The sequence below is a fragment of the Amaranthus tricolor genome, chromosome 3 (assembly GCF_026212465.1).
Source record: "Amaranthus tricolor cultivar Red isolate AtriRed21 chromosome 3, ASM2621246v1, whole genome shotgun sequence".
Lineage (NCBI taxonomy): Eukaryota > Viridiplantae > Streptophyta > Magnoliopsida > Caryophyllales > Amaranthaceae > Amaranthus > Amaranthus tricolor.
This window is the reverse complement of record NC_080049.1, coordinates 5,502,918-5,528,063: the sequence shown is the minus strand read 5'-3', so window position 1 is coordinate 5,528,063 and position 25,146 is coordinate 5,502,918. Positions and strand designations below refer to the sequence as shown.

At 34.3% G+C, this 25,146-nt stretch overlaps 1 protein-coding gene and 1 non-coding gene across 2 annotated transcripts; one reads left to right on the top strand and one right to left on the bottom strand.

Annotated features, from left to right (window-relative positions):
- Positions 1 to 6,449: 6,449 nt before the first annotated feature.
- TRNAK-CUU (transfer RNA lysine (anticodon CUU)) lies at positions 6,450 to 6,522 on the top strand. Its single transcript has one exon. It is a non-coding gene; the product is annotated as a tRNA-Lys (tRNA).
- An 868-nt stretch (positions 6,523 to 7,390) lies between these two features.
- LOC130807849 (protein disulfide isomerase-like 5-4) lies at positions 7,391 to 24,365 on the bottom strand. Its single transcript, XM_057673212.1, has 15 exons — positions 24,111 to 24,365; positions 21,295 to 21,385; positions 20,531 to 20,625; positions 17,240 to 17,297; positions 15,923 to 16,107; positions 14,869 to 14,926; positions 13,523 to 13,563; positions 13,286 to 13,360; positions 11,649 to 11,705; positions 9,912 to 9,978; positions 9,623 to 9,769; positions 9,148 to 9,372; positions 8,329 to 8,481; positions 7,953 to 8,030; positions 7,391 to 7,867 (listed from the first exon to the last, which is right to left on the bottom strand). The coding sequence occupies exons 1-15, from the start codon at positions 24,149 to 24,151 to the stop codon at positions 7,790 to 7,792; spliced, it is 1,449 nt and encodes a 482-aa protein (XP_057529195.1). The 5' UTR covers positions 24,152 to 24,365; the 3' UTR covers positions 7,391 to 7,789.
- Positions 24,366 to 25,146: the final 781 nt, after the last annotated feature.

The window sequence follows — 25,146 nt, the reverse complement described above, 5'->3', positions numbered from 1 at the left end:
ATCATGAGTACCACCTCATCATAAGGAGGAAATCCTTCAGAGATTGGTAAGGGGCTTGCAATCAGAGGCCGGTCAGAAGCTTCACTCCGGCGTGATAATGGAGATCGGACATACCTCAAGTGCACCCATTGTGGCGGTTCAAAGCATACAAAAGAGGGGTGTTTCAAGCTGATTGGGTACCCGGAATGGTGGGAAGAACACAAGCTTCGAAGAGCCGCCACCAAGGCCACGGCTTCTCGTACCGGCGGCAAGGCTAATCTAGCCACTGATCTCTCCAGTCACCGGCAAACACCAACTGAGAACACCATTAATGTCCAAGATCCGACAGGTAATACAAGTGGTAAGAACAATTGCAGTGAACAGCCCAGAAATCATGAAAGCAAGGAAGAGTCTAGAAGGGACTCGAGTAGTGAAGAAGAAACCAGAAGCAAAGAGAAGGACGAAGGAAGAGAGAGAAAATGGGAGGAGAAACTTGCCTTAAATACTCCTTTTTATAGGGAGTGTAAACCTAAACCTTTATCCTTACCCAAGCCCATTCATTTAAACGGCCCACATAATAAACCCAATTCCAAAGGTTTATTTTGTGAAAAAGGGAATAATTTTACGTGGATTTTTGATTGTGGGGCAACTGATACAATGACCTATGACCTAAGTGATCTCATATCTCAAAAACAGACCTCTCGTCATAAAATTCAAACTGCAAGTGGTGATTTTGTTAATGTTACTAAAGCTGGATCGGTTGCCATTTCCCCTTCTCTACAACTTAATAATTGTCTTTTAATTCCGAAATTAACACATAAACTTCTGTCTATTAGTCAGTTAACCAAGGAATTACATTGTACTGTTCTCATGACCTCTACTGGTTGTACTGTGCAGGATGTTCAAACAGGAGCGATCATTGGGCGTGGTACTGAGAGAGGAGGATTATACTATGTGGATGAGGCTGGTCACAAAGGTCATACATCGCTTGCTCGTCGATCTTCTGATCACCAACTACGAATGTGGCATAGACGTCTTGGACATCCTTCAGTGGGTTATTTGAAACGTCTTTTTCCATCTCTTCATAGTTGTAATAATTCTTTGGACTGTGAATCCTGTGTGTTAGCTAAAAGTCATAAAAATTCCTATTTTCCTAGCTTATCCCAGACTCCTGAACCTTTTATGCTGTTACATTCTGATGTGTGGGGCCCCGCTCCTGGTTTTAACTCTCAGGGTTTCTCATACTTTGTTATCTTTATTGATGACTGCACTCGCATGAGTTGGCTTTATTTTTTAAAACACAAATCTGAAGTCTTTGATGTGTTTGTTACCTTCTATAACATGATTGTTACTCAGTTCCATACTCACCCTCAAATCCTTAGATCAGATAATGGGGGGGGGGGGGGGGGGGGGGGGGGGGAATATGTTAATCTAAACATGAAACAGTTTGCTAATGATCATGGCCTTATACACCAAACTACATGTCCTGATACTCCCCAACAAAATGGTGTGGCTGAGCGGAAAAATAGAACCCTTCTTGAGATTACTCGGGCTCTCATGCTTGAATCTCGGGTTCCTGCATCTTATTGGCCAGAAGCCCTTGCCACCGCCAACTACCTCACCAATCGTCTTCCCACTAAAGCTCTAAACTTCCAGACTCCCCTTAATACTCTTAAAACACATCATGAAGTCCCATCTTCTCATTCTCTTCTTCCTCGGGTTTTTGGGTGTGTTGTGTATGTTCATTTACCCGTACGGAGTCGTAGCAAACTTGAACCCCGGGCTGTCAAATGTGTTTTCTTGGGATATGGCACTACACAAAAGGGATATCGATGCTTTGATCCCATTTCTCACCGGATGTATGTGACTTTAGATTGTGAGTTCATTGAGGATTCGTATTATTTTGCCCCGCTTCGATCTCAGGGGGAGAACCGTAGTGAGGATCTAAGCTGGCTCATAAGTCTTAGTAGGATAGATCCAAAAGAGCAAGTAGGTTACACCACCGACACTGCCTCTAAAACTCTTGAAAATCTTACTCTCCAGTCCACTCCTGCTCCTGCTCCTGAGCATCCTGATTCTTCTGAATCACCTGAGGTAATGGGTAATACTTCTGATAATATGATAGTTGGTAATGAAGATACAGAATCCGGTGTTGAAACTAACAATGATCAGAATGTTGAGATGTCTAACAGGTATGAATTACCTCCGAGAATAACAAGGGGTGTTCCTCCAAAGAGGTATGATCCAGAATATGAAGCAAAACGATCTCGATATCCCACAGACAAAAACAATGTTGAATCTTTAGCTCAGATAGCATTAGCCTTTAACACATCTCTGTACTCCAATAAGATACCCAGAAATGTGGAAGAGGCTCTTCAAGATCCTAAGTGGAAGAAGGCAATGGAGGAGGAAATATCTGCACTTCTCAAGAATGAGACTTGAGAAAAATGTGAGCTACCCAAAGGGAAAAAGGCAGTAGGGTGCAAATGGGTGTTTACTATCAAATATCATGCAGATGGAACTATTGAGCGTTACAAAGCACGGCTTGTGGCAAAGGGATATACTCAAACATACGGTGTTGACTACTCTGAGACTTTCTCACCAGTAGCCAAAATTGATACCATCCGGGTCCTTTTTTCGATAGCAGCAAATAAAAATTGGCCCTTACACCAATTTGATGTAAAAAATGCTTTCTTACATGGTGAACTAGAAGAAGAAGTGTACATGAAACCTCCTCCAGGATTCTCAGAAACATACAACATAAAAGAGGGGTGTAGACTCAAGAAAGCACTATATGGTCTCAAACAATCTCCTCGTGCATGGTTTGGGAAGTTTACATCTGCTATGAAGAAGTTTGGGTATACACAAAGTAATTCAGATCACACATTGTTTCTTAAGAAAAGAAAAGATCGGATTACATGTCTAATCATCTATGTGGATGATATGGTGATCACAAGTGATGATACAGATGAGATACAGATATTGAAAGAAAGACTGTCAGGAGAATTTGATATGAAAGACTTGGGAAACCTAAAATACTTTCTTGGCATTGAAGTTTTACGATCAAAAAGGGGAATCTTCATTAGCCAAAGAAAATACATTCTAGATCTCTTGGCAGAAACCGGCATGCTTGATTGTAAACCTGCAGATACACCCATTACAACAAACCATGGGTTACAGATAATTGAAGGAGAAAAGTCTACAGATCATGACCGTTACAGGAGATTGGTAGGAAAACTCATTTATCTCTCACATACTAGACCTGATATCGCATATGCAGTAGGCGTAGTTAGCAGATTCATGCACAAACCACAAGTTCATCATATGACTGCTGTTATGCGAATACTGAGATATCTGAAGAAAACCAACAGTAGGGGACTTCTGTTTCGAAAGAATGATAATTTGGATCTCCTAGCTTATACCGATGCAGATTGGGCTGGTGATAGAGACGACAGAAAATCAACTTCAGGATACTTTACCCTAGTTGGAGGAAATCTTGTCACTTGGAAGAGTAAGAAACAAAAGGTAGTAGCACTGTCTAGTGCAGAAGCAGAGTTCCGGGGAATCGCAAAAGGTATCACTGAAATTCTATGGATCAGGAGACTTCTTGGGGAATTAACCTTTCCACAGAAAAGACCATGTAAAATATTCTGTGATAATCAAGCAGCCATCATCATCTCTAGTAATACAACATGATCGAACAAAGCACGTGGAGATTGATCGACACTTCATCAAAGAAAAACTTGAGAAAGATGTTATCGATCCACAATTCGTTCGTTCTAAAGCACAACTTGCAGATATTCTCACCAAAGCTGTTTCTACAGAAACTTTCAACAGCACCATATGCAAGTTAGGTCTCGCTGAATCCTACGACCTAACTTGAGGGGGAGTGTAGGAAATCAGTAGGAAATCAAATAAAATCAGAAATATTCTTTAGAGATCAGCATATTGTATTTTAGGCAGTATATTATTCAGCCCTTATTTCATTCCTAAATTAGATTAAGAATGTAATTATATAATACATGTAAATACTCAGAATAGAAGAATTAATTAAGCCTTTTGACAACCAAAAACGCTTCTATACAAAATCACAGTTTACTGTTATTGTGCTCTTAAAGAAATATGACATAATTCACATAATTATCATTTTTTTTATATCTTTTGAAATTAAAGCTAGTGATTTCTAAAAAAAAATTTACATAATTTTCATAACATTGCAATAAGCGTCATCAACTCAAGAACTGATAATTATCAATTTTATCATGAATTAATTTTGAAATAATATTTTTGGTGCAATTCCAATTTTGCATATATACAACTTTTACATATTAATCCTGTGAGCTCATGTCACACAAGTTAATAAGTCTGTACTTTTAATGAGTATTTTCTTTTTTTTTTTTCCCTCAAATTAAAGGTTTTTGAAATTAAAGTAGAGATTTTACAATAACTTGTAGAGATTTTATCATAACTTTGCAATAAGCATGATGAAGTTATTGTAAAATGTGGCACTAATTCTGCAGCATGCCTGCTTTTCGTGCGTATTGGTGCTCGTAATCTTCTAATTTCTCCCTCAATCGCTTAATCTCGTTCATATAATAATGTAGTCTGTCAATAATAAGAGCAAGAAACAAGCAAATTCCTACAAAAAGATGGTTCAAAAGCATCAAATTAGACCACACACTAATCTCAAAAAGTTAAATATGATTCAAGTTGTTACTTAAATTATCATAATATATATTTCACTTGTCAAAGATACTACAAATCATCAGTTCTATTACACTTGAAATCGTGGCACAAGTGGAAATTCTCGTGGTTATGTAATAGCTTTGTATTTTGTAGTATCAATGAGTTAATTTTATGTCAGATCATTTAGTTTTAGTCTTTTTAGAATTGAATCATTTTTGCTTTGACTAATAGTTTCTATAACTCATAAATATAAAGTTTTTTTCATTGGAATTTTTCTAAAAAGTACCAATTTCTTTTTATCTTGTATTATTAATTAATTATTCATACAAACCATTACAACTTTTAAGAATTCAACAATGAACAACTAAATCAAAACATGAAAATTGACGAAAAATATATACTATACTGTGGATGACCAGTGACATCTTAACTAGAAGTAATAACGCTAAACTAAATAATTTGGTCATATAGCAAAACAGATCAATTGAGTAAGGTTGATTACACCAGGGCCGGTTCTTAGGGCATTTAGGGTTGCTAGAGATGGTCATGGGAGGGGTTTGGGCTGCGTCCAGCTAGAACTCGATCTAGACCCATTTATTTTAAATAGATCCAAACCTGAATCCTAACCCTGAGGTTCTAAAATTTTTAAACCCATACCCAAACACTTCGAATCTAATGGATCTAGGATTCTTATTAGATCCAAAAAGGTTCTAAATACTTTTCCATTTCTAAGACTCACCCCTGCAAACCAAACGTTAGTGCTTTCAACAATAAAGGACCAATTTTATGAACATCTTTACACAAAATATAACATCAGAAATATAACTTTAACAATTTAGATTAAAATTACTAATTAAACATAAGAGGACTGAGGAACAGAAAAAATCTAACATCAAACAAGAATTTATATTGCCATTTTATGAACATTTTTACACAAAAATTAAAAAATTAGAAACATCAAGAAATAGGCTGAGAAAGTAAGAACAATAAGAAACAACAAAGAAACGTTTTAGTACCGGTACTCCTCTACGGCTACTTCTCGGTATAAAATCGGCAAGTATCTCATACCAAAATAATCAAAAACCATTTAATACATTCGGCAGCAACAATGGAAGTAGATTGAAGAAGACAGCAACGGAGAATGAAGATGTTAGATCAAGCACCAAATCACCCTCGTGTGGAGGTCTTCGGAGTGCCGTGAAGAGGGTGCGACGAAAAACAAGTGTATGGTGCATAAGGGATGCATTAGTCTAGGCAAGCCTCGAGGAGAACTTTGCATGACCAAGGAAGCAACTCAGCACAAAGCAGCAGGTCCCTGATCCATTAGAAATTTCAAATTTAAAAAATCTAAATTACCTTAAAATCTGGAGAAACAATCTTACCGGAAAATTAACATTTGGGTTCAGAAATTTGACAAATTTGGAGCAATTTGATGCTTGTAATAACAGATTAGAAGGTGATTTATCTGAGCTGAAATTCTTGAATAAGCTTGTTTGGCTTCAATTATACAACAACAATTTCTCAGGTGAAATTCCAGCAGAATTTGGGGAATTCGGATGCCTGGAAAAGGCTGAAATGAAGAAGAAGGAAAGGTTTATAAGGTCACGTGACTATCACGTGATAGTCAACGGTTAATTTAAACGGTCAAACGCTAAAAACCGTTATAAGGTAGTGTTTTGCAAAGAAATGTATTATATAAGGTAGTTTTTTGCAAAAAATTTTAGATAAGGTAGTTTATTATAATTTTCTCTATATAATAAAAGTATTACCAGCTTAATAATAGTGCCCGTCTAGCTCAGTTGGTAGAGCGCAAGGCTCTTAACCTTGTGGTCGTGGGTTCGAGCCCCACGGTGGGCGAGTGATTTTGTTTTTTGTTTCTTTCTTTTTTTTTAAATATTGCAAATTTTGTTTTAAATATTACTCCCTCCAATTCCATTTAGTTGTTCCATTTGGTTTGGGCACAAATATTAAAAATAAAGGGACCACCTAAAATAGTAGACTCATGTGCAATATTGGGTGTTTTTGATATTAAAAATTGGAAGGGACCACCTAAAATAGTGGACCCATGTGCAATATTAGATATTTTTAATATTAAGAAAATGAGGAAACCACCTATAAATATAGGTCTTAAAATAAAAATAAAACAGGTAAAGTGAACTTACCCAATAAAGAAATGAGACAAGTAAAAAAACGAGAGGGAGTATAAACTAACTTTAATGAATGATTGTAGACCTATGTTAATTAATTACTCCCTCTATTTCATATTGTTGGTTACATTGAAGATATTTCATACATAGAGAGAAATGTATTAAACATAATTTTTTATAGATATAAAGAAGTTAAAATATATTCATATTGCTAAAATTGTCCAAATGTATAGAATTTTATCATATATATTTTATAAATTTCATAATGTTTGTTCGTAGATACTCAGTCACTTTTTGAAATTTTGTAATCAAAACACATAGAAAAATCTTCCACAAGTCACTTTCTGAGGAGGTATAAAGCCGCAAATCAATTTGAAAATAGTAGATCTAATGGGTTTGATGGTAATTTAAGATTTCATTGCTCCTATTTACATATCCAAAAATCAAACTGTAAGATCAATTTAATTATTTATTTTATTTCACTATATTCAAGCAATTTTTGATAGGCCATAATATGTGTTGATACAGGCAATTTAGGAGCACATCAGATCATTTGCATCGTTACTCCTAAACCCTAATGAAAGACAAGCAAGTCAGATCTCATAGACCAAACAAAAGGAGAAGTTGAGTATCACTACAATCCGCATGCATTGTTGATTTATTCTTCATTACCAATTGTGGTAACAATGCAACACTTGTCGAATTCAGAAGAGAATGAAGGAAGAAGCTACTGTATGTCTATCTGTATGTCAATATGTCTAATGAGAAATTATAAAAGTATCTCTAAAAAGAAATAAAAGAGAATCGAACAGATGTTGTCAATCTTTCTCTATATACTGTCCGCACCCTACTGCACAATTGAAATTTCTATAGTTGAATATCAGGGCCTGTGGAAAATTGTGAACATACAACACTAGACTATAGAGCCCTCTTCCTCCTGCATTGGGAAGCAAGACCATAAGATGTGTTGCTTTCCATCAAAAGTTTTTTCCCAACTCAACTTTCTTCACCAGCCGAAGTGTGTTGTGCAGAATAGAGTCCAAGATCCCAGCAACCTGGAAAAACAGAATTATCCTCTCGTAAAAGTGATGACAAGCCAATATCGCATTAACGAGGAAAGAAATGAGTACAGATATCAACCGTGAAGACACCACCAATGATAGCACAAACATTGGTAATGAAGTGCGAAAAAGATCTGGGATTTTCTGTGATGAGCACCTGGACAAGAAAAGTAGAGGTTAAAGATGACAGGTTTAAGTCACAGGAATATTTTAATATTTGTGTTTTTGCAGTAAATGGTGTGCATTTTCATTTTCCAACAAAAGCCAAAAATGTATAGTTCTTTGGTCTTGAATAATAACAGGATAAATCAAGTAAAATAGCTCATTAAAGCGATATTTGCTTCTTGTTTATGTAAAAGTTGCAATAAAGGGTCAACTAGAAATAACATCTTTTGCAAACATGTAAACTTCCTCTTTTACCAAGTTTAGGCGTGCTGTACATTCATAATACATACCTGCATAGGAGAGAGCTCAAAGTGAAATTTGGCGACTGGGATGTCATGACTCTGAACCAAACTACTGTGTGCAGTATATTCATGCTCCTCAACCAATGTGCGATCATTTGATGTTTTCACTTCAGTTTTTACCACTTGAAGATAATGCTCAATCTGCAGTGATCCAAAATTCACTGAATCAGATATTCATGTGTGCTCAAAAATGCCACTTAAAATCATGTTCAGTTCTTTTTTACGTGAAGTTGCACATGATGTTTGCTATCAAGGGTCAATCAGAAATAACTACTTGGTTAGTTTTATCGTTAACAAACCTCACCCTAGGTGAGAGCCACTTAACGGCATTGGGGTAATGGAATGGAATGTGTTCCCTTGCAGGCTTCAGCAAATACATAGAAGTATTATTTTTAAAAGATCTTTTATCCCATCCAGTCACACAGGAGTATTTTATCATGAAAGCAAGTAATGTCCACAGATCACTCACCTATACAATTTTCTACATCCAGCACACAACCCAGAATTATATTGTTTAGTAGAGATATTTTCACTAAATACATTCCTCATTTCCAGTAGTTCAAACATCAAACGTACATAAAACTCAGTTCTGGAATGTACTATGCAGCTATGACTAATGCCTTTCCTGGAGCAAACCTAAATTAACTGTTCATTTTTTTTAATTTTTTAAATTTGAAGCCAAGTATTCTTACAGTTGGATTAATGGAGCCTGGAAACCATGGGCTAATTCGGCATTGAACTTCCAGCCCCAAACTTTAATAAAAATAAGTTACAGATGAATAAAACAAAGAATAGCTGGAAACTCACAGTAACATTTGCATCTGTCGAGTCGTCTAGAGTGATATATGATCGACCACTTAATCGATCATGACTTGCACCAAGATATGGTATGATCCTTTTGACATCACTCATCACCTTGGGCGTAATTCTCTTGCCAAATGAAAGATGACTAATAATATGAGACATGTTCATCTTAGATGCATCAAATGAATGTGATCCAGAACGAGCGGATACAATAAGATTTCCAGGAACCTGAAAGGAATAACATCAACATACTTAACAAGCAGAACAAGTAAAAAGTATACCCAAGAGAAATAGTATCATATGGTAAATGTGGTCGAAAAAATTAAAGACAACAGGGCACAGATAAAGTATTAAAGATTCACACAATACAAGTGATGTGGACTGAGACAGTAGTCACATGATTCAACGCTTTGCATTGTGTGTTTGTAGTCTCTGGGTAAGCATTTGGTCCAATGAATCTAAAATAGGCTTTGATTACCTTCTTAACACGGACAAATCCTTCAATTCTACATCCACCTGCAGATGGCGCTGGCCTCTTTATATGCTCAGTCTTATTGCCAGACTTATCTTCAAGGGCGAGAGCCTTGTTCTCCAATGCAATTGGTGAAACCAGAGACTCTACAAACTACAAAACAGAGACGCCTTTAAATCACCACATCTAAAAACTCCATCCACATATGGAGAAACGAGTAAGAAATAAATGCAATGAGCAGGCAACAAGTATCAAACTCAGAAAAAGAAGGATTCTCAATTTGATAACCAATTACCTTGACAAGACTATCAGTGTCACGGTCCCCATAGTAAGATTCATGTTCATGATGTCCATGGTCATCCCTGTTTGATCAATTTTAACAAAAATGAGGTAAATTCCAATATATGAACTCAGCAAAAAAATATAGTAGAGGTCATTCCTAATAAAATAATATATGCAGGATAACTTTTGTAACAAATTAACAGAAATATGTATATACAAGAAAAGATGAAAAATTCATTTAATCGAGATCACCATAATAACAAAACCTAGTCTGGATCCAACAGCTATGCAAAGGAAATGATTTTTCACTGATGCATGTATAATTTGAGTCTATTGGGAGCCGTTTGTAAGTGATGTACCATAGTGAAAACATTCCAAGAAATGGAAGTAGCCAATAAATAAAGAAATAAATGGGTGGAACTCTTGATAGAAACTCATTCAATTTTTCTTACATTCAATAATATTATAACCTTCGTTATTGAGAATATGCTAATTTACAAAAATCCAACGATTTTGGCTCAAAATCAAATGTTTTTGTGTCAGAACCTTGTTGCAGTGTCAAGGATCCAACATACACGAAGTGAAATGAAGAGCCCAAGATATTCCTAAGTTGAGATAATAAATTTTTACTCCAGTAGGTTTCAATAATTTATAGGTCGCAAGGACAATAATAAAGGGGATTCAAGACTGCAAGGAGAGCATTGACCAACAAGGATATACCCTGACATAGGAACACAGAGAAGCCTTAAGCTTACATATCCCAAGGGATTCAAAAGGGTCAACTCACTACCAAAGAGTTCTAGTCCAGATGCAATACTAATGCCAACTTCAAGAAGAAATTAGTCACTAACAAATTAAATTAGCTTCCAAGAGAGACACCAACCTTATAGCACAGAAAATGGATCAATTTCACACTATACCAGCAGCTAATATAACATCAACTAATAATGTCAGGATATTTTATACCTTAGTTTGTGACTAGTGTGTGGTTTAAAAAAAAGAACAATTGTCTCAAAGACGTCATGACTAATATCAACAAAATTCTCTCCAATCATAAATAAATATGACTAGTTATTATCTGTTGACTGTCCATTTTCAAAAAAGATAGATCTGAGTCTTATAAGCAATATTTTCAACTTTCAATTTCAGTAGTGAAATAAAGGTCTAAATGAACTATCCTATAGTTCCTTTTCTCTGTGCACAAGCAATGCATTCAAATTCCCTTTTAAAACAACCTTGCTTGCCTTTATTATTGAAAAGATAAACACAGCTGACCTGCACCTAAACGCAAGCGAGGCAGGATTTAATACAGAGCAGCATGCTAGACATATCTATTTAGGATTGATTCTATCGATCATTTTCTTTTGTTCTTTTGGGAGGGTGGATGGTGGATATAGAAAGCGGTGATCATGACAGCCATTTCCAGTAACACCTCAAACTTACAAAACGATAGTGTTCCAAAAATTGACAAGCAAATAAGTAGGACTACAGGCAATTTGGCATGCGGGCAATGCAATGATTATGGTACGGTTTGAAAAATCCTATTATCATTCACACAAGTAAAGACCAATTATTATAGTGATAAATGAAATGACTAATAAGTGGTGCACGTTGGCATAAGAACAGATATATAAAAAAAACACATAATAAACCAGGAAAATAGAATAAAACTTCACCTCTTGACTGGCACTTTTGTTACTACAACCAAGATAATAAAAATGAAGAACGGTGAGAACTAGATTTGACTTACTTTACATCACTTCCTTTACGAAAAACTCGGATAGATGGATAGCCTTGTATATGATGCCTGAAAATATCAATTACGTCAAATCATCCATTAAGAAAGTATTCATGCTCCAGTACATAACTAAAAGTTAACATCAAGCAAAAGCAAAAATATAGAAAAATTAAGATACAAATCTGGCATCGTGAATTATGGAAGCTTTTCAAAACGAAAATCAGAACGGAATCTCAAATCATCCAAATATAGAGGCAATGAATCTTATTGTCAAGAAGTTTTGCAGATCACATCCCCAAAATCCAAACAGCTCCAAAGTAAAACAGCAAAATCCATGTCAACTCAAAAAAATTAAAACTTCTTGACTTCCAAAAACAAATATTCTGATTCTGAATGACTCATCTTGTGGTTTCCTTCAAGCATCAGGAAGCTTGGATTCCTATGTATCCATGTTAAATAGCAATACAAGTTGATCGTTCCGCAAAATCTAAGATAATTTCATAACTGGAAGAAAATAGATTCAATGCAATTTTCTGATTCAAAGAGGCTACATGATGAGGATAGAAGCACGCAGGGCATGGGTGTAAAGCCGCATAACTGTACAAAAATTTGCATCACAAACAAACAGTCATAACTTCCCAACTTATCACCAACTCTTAACTTCCCAACCACAACTATTTCACCTTTCCTGTAGACCATTGTCTTCTCCCATCTCATCTCGAAAGTACATCATCCATTCTCTCCCATTGCTATCACCAGTATTGCCCCTTGCTCCTTTTTCTCTCTTCATGCCCATCATGTTTGTCACTCCTCTGGTACCTCATGTCATGTCAACATTGTTGCTTGGGAAGCCTGAGGCTGAGGCCTTGACAGCTTTATTCTCTCTTGCTCCCTGGCTGTCTTCAGCTATGGTGAGCAATGAGACAGTATACATGGAGAAGTGGACCTAGGCTTCAAGGAGGCCCACACAAACTAAAAATTTTTAAACAAAGTCATGCGATTCTATGCCAGTTCCTTTTTTTTTTGAACTTATTCAACTTCATAACCTATAGATGTACATAAATGATCCATATCACAACTTCACACCCATTTAGTAATAACTACTACACAGATCAACTTCCATTCTAGAAAAAGAAACTATAGAATTTCAAATTAATGATAACGGACAAAATTCTATTCAAGATGAATGTCCAGAACAAGGAACACTTTATCCCACTTTGGTATTGAGTATAATGCACTTCCCCAAAGCACACATATAATGATATGATAACTCAAAAGTGTCCTTGATGCTATAAAGAAAATCCACAATAAGTTGGTATGTAGTTTATTGTCTACTTCATGAAAAATTCAGACAATTGAAATTTTTCAAAAAAATTTAAATCAATCGGCTGTCAGCAGCCAAAAACACACTTTTTAAATCGCCAAGATGTTTGAGAACTTCAAAACATGAATCCAACTGCCAATTGCTTTCGGATATAAGCAAGCAGATACTCTAGACAAATCATCTTATAATCAGACAAATAACAATAGTATATATAGCTTTTGCTAATCTTCTCACATATAGAAAAAAACTTTAGCATTTTGACTTTTTATTCACCACCAAAACACAAAATAATATCCAAAAAAGAAAAAATGATACAGAAATATACCTCCTACACAAATCAACTTGAACAGTGCAGTCTACATTCCCCAAAACAACACGGCCATCAGCTTCTGGATCATGTCTGAAACATTAACGACAAAATTAGACCAAAGTCACCTAAATTCATAACCAATCAAAAAATGACTAAAACTTCCTCTGGACTATGGCATCAACCAATCATGAGTTATCATGCCCCAAGATAAAGCAAATCAATGTAGCCTACTGCCAACTGCCTACTGCCTACCTCTCTCTGATGATCATTGCTGTCTTTTCCCATGCAGGTCTCTGCAAGAAAAAAGCACATTTCAAATATGAATATGCAAGAAGTGAAATACAGGATAACATAAGAATTGTGCAGATTTAATAAGCAACAGACACTATAGTGGCGTAACTTAAATTCTTCCACTTGGTTTTTTTTTCAGATCACTTAGAACACGTAAATGTTGAGTAATTCTTCAGTTCTGTGAGACAGGTGAAAGGCAAGACAGAAAGATGGTTTGAAAAGTATATAGCAGTGACTCTAATTAAAACTTGGAATTTATGGGGTGAAAGTCCATCAAGAGGCATAATAGTGTCTCATGATATTAGTTTGTCAGTAACCAACATCTAAAATATGAATTTAAAATTAAGAGCTCCAAGAGGATCAATACCATTGTTTTCACTTCAGTAGCATGAATCACGGAAGCAAATTGACATGTCTCAAAAATTTCAAATTAATTTCTTTTAGATTTGAATTTTAGGCCATCTACCAATCTTAATCAATTCAGTACAAGGAATCTGGAATTGTATACTTTGACTAACAGGAGTCAGGACCATGTCTTAAGTAATACATGTATTGGCTGCTTATTTGTTACAGTTGAAGACTTCTAAGGGGAGGCAGCTAAATTGAAGATCTAGCCTCGAGCCTCCACTTAACACCATCCATTGTTATTAAAATCACGATTCTGATCTACAATTCTACGATTTTACGATCCAAAAACAAGTGAGTGATTCGAATCATAACACGTTTTTACGATCCTACGATTTAACGATTCGATTCTAAAAATTTATTCTTAATTTCTAATTTTTATTTTGTACCATCTCTCATTAATTTTTCCTATGATTTAACGATTCATCATCATATTTTTCAAAAAGTAACTTTACAACTCAATCCGAAAGTTACAAATAAACTAGGAACTCAACCTGTGTAGCATCATCTTTCAGCAAGTGTTTCACTAATGACCCAACCCTATCTTATTGATATTATTATAGACAAAATTTTTCAAGACCGTGACTTATAATATCTCAGCTTTTAAAGTTTATGATATCTATTAAGTATACAAAATTATACAGAATCCCCAAACACCAATGTCAGTCAATTCATCTAAACAGACAATAACATCCTTGGCAATTAACATTAATTGAACGAAGTGCCTTTCATGAAAAGGATTCAATTTTAAGATAATAAAGAATTTGAACTAAGTAATGCCTTTTTGTTCAGGAAGAGCAAAATTAACACAAGTTAATATAGTAGAACAATGACCATTTCGAGACAAAAAAAACAAAAGGTGGTTTTAATTAATGACACTTATTGTTATATGGAGGGTGTACCAGTTTTTTGCTCCAGTAACACCAAGGAGCATAAAAGTTGACGACCAAAATATCATGCCTGCAAAAGGAAAACTGGATGTCAATCAAATGAAAGTTATATTATATGCTATTGCTATTAATCAAACAAAAACTATACTAGACATAAACCTTTAATATAACTACTAATCCAAAAACCAATGCAGAATCAATCATATAAGACTTTAAGAGCCATCAAGGTAAAAAGAAAGGAAGCAAAAAGATCAGGAAGAAAAAGGAAATTAAAGCCTCTACAATCCTTACATTACATTGTTAATAAGGGGAAGAACTAAACAGCCAATCGGTAGCAGTTAAAGTTGAAATTAAGGAAATAGAATAAAATTGTCGATCCAGTGTTTCTCAATCCCCAAAATACTGCAATCGTATGTACATTCCTGGGCCAGTCTCCTTCCTAATTAACAGCAACCCACAAAATTCCTAACCAACTCCACTGCCATGTGCCAGCATTTAACATTTCCACCCACCTACTTCTAGTTCTACTATTGAACAGCATGATATTTATTGAAACACAAACTTCCGTGTAACTGTTAGTTTTTTAAACATTGAGAGGTTGGAGTAAAAGAATGTGGCTTTTCCAGCTACCAGCAGTCCGCTGCGAGCAGATTAGTGCCAAAACTACTGCTTATCTCTACTCTGGCAAGCTGGATCCTAAAATGGTGAGACCTGCAGAAAGTAGACGGTTTTCTGGTAGGTAGCGGTGAGTGGCGGGTGGAGAGTTTGATTGAGGTGGTGTTCATGAAAGGTGGGCAGAAAGTAGAATGAAAAGGATGTAACGAAGGTAGATGTTAATGCAATTTTTTTAACTTTGCGATAATCAGTACAGAAGTCTTTGTGCTAATCCTACTCATTGGGAACAGAAGACTAGAGCCAAACACAAAAAAGGCATAGAACTTAGAAAGCTCTTATTTGCTTTGCCTCACTTTAAAACCTCGCACAAAGCAAATTCCTATAAGAATCAGCGAGAAAACAACCAACAAAAGAACAAATATAAATTCATAATATTTGGATTGAAACTCACTCCTGCGCGACTCTATCAAAATTTTGCCCACTTAGGACAAGAGAACCTTCACCATAGTCTTCCTCGCCATCATCATCATGCTTAACGAGATTTGTAGTGGGTCCAGATAGAAATTCAGGACCAGTTGGTCTCAAATGTGAATCTATCGAAAATTTGCGGATTGTTTTTGTGATATTCAACCTGTTCTGCAAGTATTAAAAAAATGAAAATTCAAAAGATCCAAAAATGCAATAAAAAGGTTGAGCGAGAAAAGGAAAAAACAAAGAAAAAGAAACACATAGAAAGCAATCGCATTAGAATACAAAAAGTCAAAAATTGGACACAAAAGAGTTTCCAGAGACAGCATCTATCCACTAAATCAAAACAAACTAAAAATAGAGGACAAGAAGGCCCTGAAAAGAGAGGGAACCATTCCTAGAAAAACAGCATAGTTTCGGGCTTACGGCAATATTTGAATTTATTAAAGATAAGATCACATCCCTTATTTCGATACGAGTACGAATAAAGATTTATAGTTCTTTGGTTTTGGATTACAATGGACTATATTAAAATGACTCATTAAATCATGTGCACTTTATGTTTATGTGAAGTTGTAGATGATGTTTACTAACAATGGTCAATCAAAACAACCTCTTTATTATCACAAACAAGGGTATAACAAGGGTAAAATTGGGTAAATCCGTCTTCTCAACCCCGCCTCCCAAAGGTGGGAGCCACTTAATGGCATTGGTGCAATTGATAGAGACCACCAGTAAATCAACGTTGCTTGAATGCCTTGAAATAGGTTTCCATCGATGATGGAACATGGGAGGTCAAATATAGTCAATCTAAATCATACCCTGGCAAGGAGACGGAAACCACCAGACCATTGATCTATCACACAACAGCCATCTCCTAACTCAGACAGATAAGCAGCACCAACAGCAATGGCATCAGTCGATCTTTTTTGGTTTACTACAATATTCATAGCAATAGTGAACATTTCATGAACAGTCGACTTGCTGCTCTATATTCTAACTATAACCGATATACAAAGAGAGTTGCTTACAAGAGGAAACCGGCATAAAACTACATTGAAGGGTTTTTTCCAAAACAAAAAATTAAAATAGAGAAAATTAGTTATAAACCAATACAAACTTGGGCACCGTCCATCCTGAACAAAAAAGGAACATTTCCCACCAAAAGATGAACATGTTAATAGATTTAAAAGAAAAATTGGCAACAGGCAAACCCTGCACAAACATTATACATCATGGCTGCATTCATATGGTTGCATAAAGAATCTTAGTAACATAAAGTAACAAGTAAATATCTTACCGTTCCCAATACATCACTCACATCCACTGAAGCGAATTCACAAGAAAGTGCTGGAAAGCTACACATGAATTTCATGAAACGTGTTAATATTGCTATAAAAAAACCTTAAGACAAAATAGAAAAGATAATTGGATGAGGGTAGACCAGACTAATTAAGTTATTAAATTAGTTATGAGGCTGATGTGATAAATTAACAGCATGTTATGGGATGTGAGAGTCTGATAGACTCTATCCGATTAATACTAAGTGACTAACACAAACAATGAGACTGTGATGAAATAAATAGGAGAATCTCCAAAAAGATGCACCATTCACAGTGAAGAGAAAAGTAATGGTTATCATCACATATGAAGCAGAAACTGCTTTTTAGACCATGATCCACAACTACTACAGTCATTGACCAGAATGCTTAAAATGAGGGAATTCTTTAAGGCTCTTTCAAAAGTGACGAAAAATTTGTTCTAATACATGTTTGATGCACCAGAAAAATTTATGGACAAAATCACAAATTACAGTACATCCAACACCCAATACATAACTTCGTGAAGGGTACAATCTATCTCCACAAAATAAAGGGTACTTTTGTTAAGTAGAAAAGTGCATTCAACTTCAAAAAGCAGATTTTACTAGTAAATACTCCTATAGCACTAGGTAATGTCTGCCAAAGAGCAGATCAAAATAGCAGCTTGGGGTGATTTAACTGTTATGCTGATACAAGAGGTAAATTTCTTTTAAAACATTCCATTACTTCAGATATCCAATGAGTGGATCCCCACTCCCATTGAGTTTTGGAGGTCACATGTAAGCAATCTTACTCTTGGATAACAAATAAATTTTTTTGAATAGCACTTGACAGCAAATATCATCTCTAACTTCAATTATATCAGAAGAGCACGTGAGAGTCATCTTGCTACAATCCCTTACAATCAAAGCCAAAAAAAACTATAAAGTTTAGGCCTAATCGAGATTGAATTTAGTTTTAAAAAGTGTGCCTCGTTTTGGGACTAGTGCACCTTAAGCCCAGGCTCCGCTGAAAATGCCTCAACTCGAAGAGACAAAGCCCACTACAAGAGGGTATGCGCCTCAATGCGTTTCGCGCCTTGTGCACCTCCTCGTATGGTTAGGTATTTAACTTAAGTTTGTTTTTCTGAAAAAGAAATAAAACTTCAAACCCAAAATCACTTAAACATAAAGTTCGAGATATAATTCCATCCATAAAAGGAACACAAAGCAAAAAAGTGGGTGAAGAAGAAGAAGAAAAAAACTTTTGAGTATTCTTCATATTCTCATTATGATAGTTATGTGCTAAAGTAGTGTTTATTGCAATAATAATAAAGAATGTTTAACTGCTTCTTGCTATTATAATATGAATGTCATGTTGTTTTAAGTATTATATAAGTTTTTTAATTGATTTTTAAGCTTCTTAGAGAAACAATGTCCCTCACCTACAAAAATGTCGTACCTTCGCCTTGCACTACGCGCTTAGACTCTTAGAACCTTTTGGGCTTCGATGCACCTCGTGCTTTTATAACTAAGGATTGTTTTAAATTAAATAAATTATTACACCTCGGAAACTTGATGATTTACTTTGTGTTAATACAAGTTGCAACAAGCCATTTTTTATCCCTGAATGTCATTAAGTGATTGGCCTAGGTTTCCTCTGATGTTTGGGGATCAAATGTATATAACTTCCCTTGTGATAATAATGAATGTTCCCAATTGACCATATCTAAAGCTTCAAAAAGATAATAAGGACAAGATTTAGTGAGCAATCAATAAGCAATCCATTATAATTTGAAACCTGAGAACAAAAAAATTTTGTCCCTATGAGAAAAAAAATTACCTACAATGATCTAATCTTTCGTTGATTTTCCCACAATAATCCTACCTTTTGATTAACCATAAATAATACAAACTTTAGGGCTTATGATGCACCCAGATAACTTGGTACTTGTAATTGTAAAACCAGATGTTTGGCCAAAAAAAAAACTAAAATTAAATTAGAAAAAACAAAAAATTATAAACCACCCACCCATCCCACTCCCCTCCCTCATACCGACACCAAACTCTATCTCAGCCAAGGTCTAACTTTGTTATGCCTTGCATGCTCCAAACCAGAAAGCTGTTTGTCCCTCTGCCAACGTACCTTCCCTCCGCACGGCCAACCATCAGCTCAGCCCATCTCTCTGCCAGCGAGCCCAGACAACCTGTCGGGTGACCTAGATCCCTTACCAACCTCAGCTGCCAACTCTACTCAGCCATCACCCCATGAACCACCCTCTTAATTACAATTAGATATTTGCTTAAAGCTTTCTTTGTTTACATTATTTCAAGTTAAATCTAAATTCGGAGCTTATTGATGAGTTTTTCAATTGGGAATAGATGAAGAAGATGTGATTTGAATCACTTAATTGATTTGTGAAATTTTTTTGTTATTGGATGCAAGAATTAAGATGAAAGTTGAAGGAAAGCTTGCTTTTTTTATCCAATTTAATTTATCTAAAAATGTTACTTTTAGGCAAAAAAAGTGTTACTTTTTTTATAAAAAAAAGATGATACTTTTAGGCAAAAAAATGTTATTTTAAGAAAAAAATTCTGAAAAAAAACTCACAAAAAGGTGTTACTTTTTACATAAAAGGTGTTACTTTTCGGAAATAACGTGTTACTTTGTATTATGTTTATTTTTTTGAAAAATATTTTTTTCCTGAAAAGTAACCTTTTTTGCTAAAAAGTACCAACTTTTTTTTAAAATAAAAGTAACATTTTTTTGTCCAAAAGTAACACCATTTCTGTGAAAAAGTAACACATTTTTATCAGGCAAATTGGTTCTCACATTTATCATATAAGCTTGGTTCTAAGAAATCAGTAAAAACTTGAATTATTCTAGGTAATTTTTCCAATGGGAAATGGGCATTTTCTTTCTTCCGATGAAACTTACATATACCCATACGCTTCTTTCTCGTCTTCCCTTTCAAGTGCCTTCTTGCGGGAAAGTCATTCACACCACAAACACTAACAAAATGAAATGAAACCATGACAAATAACAGCAAGACATGAAAATACATACATGTACCCAGTATAATGCATATGTAAACAATATTTCCAAAAGCTTTGAATACATCAATTTGATATATTTTTACTAAATTAAAATGCTGAATTGCGTTGGCCTCAGAAATATTTGGAGTCATTGCCACTCCAATATTAAGCCACATGCCGGTCATAGAGGAGAGAACTAAATAAACGCAAAGCAAACTAATTTGGTTAATTAGTACCAGTACGGCCATATCGTACCTCATATTGAAATCAATGCGCAAGAACTCCCCATCAGGACTCTTATCAACTACCACAGCAGTTGAGGTATTGAGGGACAAGTAACTGCTAAGCTCCTGAATATAGAGCACTTTAATTCAAAATATACACCAAACAGCAATCAAATATGAATTTTTTTACCTCAAAGAAGTTTAGAAAAGAGAAAATGATAACTATTACAATGTTTTCAATAATAAAAAAATAGAATGTACGACAGAAGTGCAGCAAACAGAAACTACAGTGCCACAGAAGAATAATTGGCCTCAAGTGTAAATAGAATATTCTAGAAGTCAATTAAAATGATGCTTAGTCATAAGTTACTTTCAAAGCACTAATCAATTTACTCCTTGTCTTGATCAAACAAAAATCATGGAAAATGTTCATTAAAATTTGAAGCTGAGCTCATTCAAGAATCATTCAAGTCCCCAAATAAGCTAAAGCAATCCACAAAACTATTAGTTATAAAATCTCAGACTAGTAGTTGCTCATGTGAGAGCTTGACAATGAAGTCACAACATTAGGACCTGAAGCTTCAATTCAAAAAGTAAAAAGGATTTCAACACTGCAGGCCACAAGCACTGCTCCCCCAAAAAGGGTAAATAGGAAAAAGGTAAATAGAAAAAAGTTAAAAGGGAACAGAATTAGGATGAATAAAGGATGACATTGTCTGAGAAGATGTAAGTATGCATGACAAAACAAAAATTACATAAGCTGAAAATACCAGACATAAACTACCAATTACCTACCATACCAAACAAAAAAATCATGCAGAAAGCAGCGACAATTGATAATCCTGCACCTGACAATGATGCCTCCGTCAAATCTCTAGGAATTTTTCTGCAGAAACCAAAAGATAATACAACAGCATAAATGGTGGCACCAAATACAACGCAATATCAGAGATGAATGCCAGTAGAGTGGCTATTGCCACAAATAAATAAATATATCCATCTATATAGAAGTATTCAAATCTCTACCATACGGCAAAAAGCTACATACAACTGAAATGTATATATAAGAAACTGGTCAATATTTCCCCTTAGGAAATTTTAACCATGATTTATGATGATTTATGATTTATCATATTCAAAGAAACTTTCAGTTTCACATACACCATGAGATTTCTAGTAAAAGGGTGCCCCAGTGCTATTAAAAAAAATTTAATAATGAATGAAGAAATTGAGCAACTTCACCAGAATTAAACAAAACCTCAATTCATATCAGGTAATTTTTCTTCTCACTTTAAATTTAAGCCTAAAATAAACTAACATAAAAAGTAAAAGGTCTCAAAATTCATACAGAACAGGGAAGCAAAAACAAATAATTTGCCAAACTATTAATTTGTATATATATATATATATATATATATATATATATATATATATATATATATATATATATATAATATATATATATATATATATATATATATATATATATGAAGAAGTTCAAGTGGAAACCATCCATATATGAGAACTGTGAGAACCAATCTGCCTGACAAAAAAGCGTTATTTTTTACTGAAAACGTGTTACTTTTAGGCAAAAAAATGTTACTTTAAGAAAAAAATTCTGAAAAAAACTCACAGAAAAGTGTTACTTTTAACATAAAAAGGTGTTACTTTTTGAAAAAAGTGTCACTTTGCATTTGTAAGTAACACATTTTTGCTAATAAGTACCAAATTTTTTTAAAAAACAAAAGTAACATATTTTGTCCAAAAATAACACCTTTTCTGTGAAAAAGTAACACATTTTTATCAGAGAGATTGGTTCTCACGGTTCTCATATAAGCTTGGTTCTCAGTGGAACTTGACCATATATATATATATATATATATATATATATATATATATATATATATATATATATATATATATATATATATATATATATATATATATATATATATATATAATTTTGTTTAGATTATTGAATATAGTCAATATACTACTATTTACAATTCTCAACTACAATTAAGTTGCATAACTAGTCTATTGTAAATTAATTTAGACTTTTAAAAATCCAATCATATTCCCAAAATGATTTTTTTTCCAACATTAAAAATAAGTTTGATTAAAGAATGAAATTGAAATGAGCTTAAATAATAATATAATAATAATATGTAAAAAGCATAATTTTTTTACAAAAAAATATAAAAATTAAAAAAAATCCAATAATCCGATTTTTTTCAAATAGAACCGGATCATGAATTTCCGAATCTGGTTTTGAACATCACTAGTAAAAATAAGGTCGCATCGCATCACCCACGTTGTAAAGGTTTTCAAAATAAACGAACTAATAACCGCATTGTAAAGGTGTTAAAAAACCGTGTCTTGGGCCAGTATCAAGAGACATCTTATGATTCGACCGAAAATTAGGCGCTATTATAATTGCATCCCTTCCGTTACCGCATAACCTTTACGTTACCGCGATTGCGACTGTTACTTCATTTTTACTATATGTTACCAACCATAAATAGACAAGTAATTTTATGTGACCATCACTAGTGTGCTTAAGCCTGAAGTGCCTCAAACTCCTAATAATTTCTCGCTGAAATGACAACACCTAGAATGCTAGAACAAATGGTGTTCATGCCCACTGCATAGCCTCAGGGACACCATTTTAAGCTTTTTAGATACTCCACTAAGGAATAGTTATTTCTTCCTCTTCCCTTTTTCATTCTTCATGGTACGGAGAAAAATAATTAACCCTAAAGTTCATATTTATCAACCATAATTAACCCATTTTCTTCATATGAAGTATCAGTGATAGGCACCAAAGCCTAATTCGCAATTATCAGTAACCCCTATGCTCTCCGTAACATAAGTTACCTACAGAACAATAGTTTCAGTACTCTAATTGGCTTATTCAAAAGCCCTCCAAATGTCAAATCACTTGAAAAAATCAATCCTTCCCGTCATATATACTTCATTATATTGATTATTAAAAGGACTAGATAAGATGGCTATTTAGTGAAGCAAAAGAAGCATATGCCGCTTCAGTCATATCAGTAAATGAAGAATGAAATCACCAGATTGTTTTTTCATCAAACAAGTAAAAAGAAGGTACATTAATTGAAGGAAACAGAAAATCCATGAAAAGTCAATTGATACATTGATTAGGTAGTGGTATAAATCCAATAGTCAAAATCCAGTGAATTTCACAGAGTCAAATTCCAATCAGATCACAAAATGGAGTATCACAGAGCAATTGTATATGATCAAAATAATTCAAACAATATATCTTTGATTCATATACTCGAAAGATTTAGCTCATATTCTCCTCTACAATGAAAAAAAATGTGGTACGTACTAAAATAATCATAGTACATTTTCACAATATCAATCATAAAATTCATCTAATCTACTAATCGTTAAACATCCAAAGCACGAACCAAATCGATTGATGAAAATCAAAATCAAACACATTGCAAAAATGCTGAATCCGGTAACAGTTTTAGAATAGTAATCGTACAATAAATTTATCAAATTGACAATCCAGAATAGTCAGAGGACAAAATATCATAATAAAAATTGAAATGCAGGAGTAGGAGAAGAAATCTAACCGATAAAAATCGACGGATTTAAGCTTGCTAGAGGAAATCATGGCGTTAGTACGAAAAATTCAGAAAAATTGAGGGATTTAGAGAGAAGATAAAAGAGAAAAATGGATCTGTAGAAGACGGAGAGAGAAATGGAGATCTCAGTCCTCTTCTGTGATGAAATTAACGAGTGTCAAACGCACGTCTTTTTGTCTCTCACTCGCTCTATAATTATCTTCCCGGGTTCAACAGCACAATTTAGTAGCCGGCGTGTTTCATATGGGGGATTAGAGCTCTCTCGATTCTTAGCCACGAGTAGGTACAAGTAGTCACCCAGCGCACAAGATCGAATTTGATTTGATTTGACACTAAAATGTGAGTAATTATATTGGACTTTTTACATCTTTAGATTCAATCAGATTATATCATTTTATTACATTTTAGTCTGATTAGGTTTACGATTTTTTTGTTATAATTGATTAAATAAATATTTCGCAGCTACAATCACCAAATATAATAATTAGTAGTTAGTTGATTGTATCAACATAACTCAAGTTTATATTATCATAAAAATACTACATCTCAATCTAAGTAGGGATATATTTTAACAAATCATAAATTAACTTTTTTAGATCATAATACAGTTTTTGATCAGGTATAAAAATAAAAAAATCAAGACCAAATCATAAACCTAATTATTTTGAAAATAATCGGATCAGGTCGTTTAGGCCGTACATCAACCAAATACAACAACTACAATTTAGTCCAATTTGATTTGTGGTTTAGACCAAACTTTTTTCTTTCCTCCTTTCATCCACATATTTGTCAATATTTTTAATTTAATTAATAATTAATTTTTTTATTTTATAATAATTCTATATTGGATGATGTCTTTGGTATCTTTTGATCTTCTTATTCATATATTTTTTGTCACCCTAATATTGGAAATATAATGCAAATACAAATAAAACAAACCGATTTGTATTTCCCTTGTGTGGATGGCAATGGAACTCCTTGCTTTGTAAATCACCAAATGGACACCATGAAGATAAGGTTGCGA